Source organism: Calidris pugnax, unplaced genomic scaffold, assembly GCF_001431845.1.
Source record: "Calidris pugnax isolate Ruff unplaced genomic scaffold, ASM143184v1 scaffold244, whole genome shotgun sequence".
Lineage (NCBI taxonomy): Eukaryota > Metazoa > Chordata > Aves > Charadriiformes > Scolopacidae > Calidris > Calidris pugnax.
Window position 1 is genome coordinate 2242640 of NW_015091141.1, and position 2022 is coordinate 2244661.

The window sequence follows — 2022 nt, forward strand, 5'->3', positions numbered from 1 at the left end:
GGAAAGGGGAAAGAATGACGGGGGAGGGGGTGAGAGGTGGGCCTGGAGGGGACCCAGGCGTCCCAGGCAGAGGACAGGGGGCTCCGGGCACCCACCTGGGCACGCAACAGGGTGTAGTTCCACAGCGGCACGTGGGCATTCCTCTTCTGGGGACGGAGGAGCCCGTCCACTGACCTGTGGGGACGCCCCCGGAGGAAGGTCACCATCACCTCTGCTCCCCGTGCCATGGAGGACACGTGACACCGTGCACGCGGAGACCCGGCACCGCAGGGAAACCCCAGCGCCATGAGGACACCAGGGTCACCCCCTGGGGACACAGCACCGTGGGGACCCCGGTGCCACAGGGGATCCCAGAGCTTTTGTCACCCTACGGGGAGCCCACGGCTGGGGGACCCTGATGCCATGGGGAGGACACCCCAGGGCCTCTGCCACCCCCTGGGGACCCAAAGCCAGGAGACATGGCACCATAGGGGATACTTATGCCACCCCACAGGGACCCAGTGCTATTGGGGACACCAGGACCTGTGCCACCCACCCCCTGGGGACACCAGAGCCTACGCCATCCCATGGGGGACACCAGGACCTGTGCCACCCACCCCCTGGGGACACCAGAGCCTACGCCATCCCATGGAGGACACCAGGACCTGTGCCACCCACCCCCTGGGGACACCAGAGCCTACGCCATCCCATGGGGGACACCAGGACCTGTGCCACCCACCCCCTGGGGACACCAGAGCCTACGCCATCCCATGGAGGACACCAGGACCTGTGCCACCCACCCCCTGGGGACACCAGAGCCTACGCCATCCCATGGGGGACACCAGGACCTGTGCCACCCACCCCCTGGGGACACCAGAGCCTACGCCATCCCATGGAGGACACCAGGACCTGTGCCACCCACCCCCTGGGGACACCAGAGCCTACGCCATCCCATGGAGGACACCAGGACCTGTGCCACCCCCCGGGGACCCAAAGCAAGGAGACATGGTACAGTGGGGGATCCTTATGCCACCCCACCATGTGCCAGTGCCATGGGGGACACCAGGACCTGTGCCACCCACCCCCTGGGGACACCAGAGCCTACGCCATCCCATGGAGGACACCAGGACCTGTGCCATCCTATGGGTGACCCAACACCATGGTGACCTTGGGAGGGTCCTGATGACACCCCAGGAAGCGTGGGGATGGCAGTGGTGGCAGTGACAGTGGTGGCGGTGGGGGTGGCGGTGCCACCAGCGGTGCCCACCCGTATCGGTCGGCGCCCAGCAGGGCCAGCTGGAAGGCCAGGAGCCCGTAGAGGTAGGAGTGGTTGTTCCAGGAGGTCTTGTCCAGCAGCAGCAGGTACCAGTAGGGCCCCAGGAAGGCGGCGCAGCTCAGGCGGTAGCAGAACCCCAACATGATGCCCAGAGCCCCTGCGGGCACCGCAGCCATCCTGTCCCTGTCCCCGTCCCTCCCCACCTCCCCTCCTGGTGCTGTCCCCAGGCCCATCCCAGCTCCTCACTACGGGGATGTGTCCCCTGTCCCAGTGCCACCCCCCCAGTGCCCATCTCGGTGCCCATCCCCCTCTGCCATCGTGGTACCTATCCTGGACACCACCCCAGTGCCACCCCCTGACTGTCCCTGTCCGTGTCCCCGTCCTTCCCTGGTTCCCCTCCTGGTCCCTGGGCCCATCTCAGTCCCTGTCCCAGTCCCTTCGTCCATCCCAGTCCCTGTCCCTCTGCTGGTCTCAGAGCCAGTCCCAGTGCCCGTCCCAGTTCCTCATCCCAGTGTCCGTCCCAGTCCCCATGCCCACCCTGGTCCCAGTCTCTCATCCTGGTCCCAGTCTTTCATCCCGGTCCCAGTGCCCATCCCTGTTCCTCATCCCAGTGTCCATCCCACCCCTCATGCCCATCCCATTCCCAGTCTCTCATCCCAGTCCCAGTGCCCATCCCAGTCCCAAGGCCCATCCCACCCCTCATGCCCACCCCGGTCCCAGTCTCTCATCCCACTCCCAGTGCCCGTCCCCGCCGTGGCTCCCGTCCC

At 66.8% G+C, this 2022-nt stretch overlaps 2 protein-coding genes across 2 annotated transcripts in view; one reads left to right on the forward strand and one right to left on the reverse strand.

Moving 5' to 3' along the window:
- Nucleotides 1–1880, reverse strand: part of GGCX (gamma-glutamyl carboxylase) — a 5162-nt gene extending 3282 nt beyond the window's left edge. The window contains exons 1-2 of the mRNA XM_014958697.1: nt 1247–1880; nt 96–174 (exon numbers count right to left, since the gene is read on the reverse strand). Of these exons, the coding sequence (XP_014814183.1) occupies nt 96–174; nt 1247–1488 (321 nt within the window). The 5' untranslated portion in view covers nt 1489–1880. The remainder of the gene's footprint in view (nt 1–95; nt 175–1246) is intronic.
- The window catches only part of VAMP8 (vesicle associated membrane protein 8), a 4561-nt gene continuing 4047 nt past the window's right edge, over nt 1509–2022 (forward strand). Inside the window, exon 1 of the mRNA XM_014958698.1 lies at nt 1509–1576. Coding sequence (XP_014814184.1) covers nt 1509–1576 — 68 coding nt within the window. The remainder of the gene's footprint in view (nt 1577–2022) is intronic.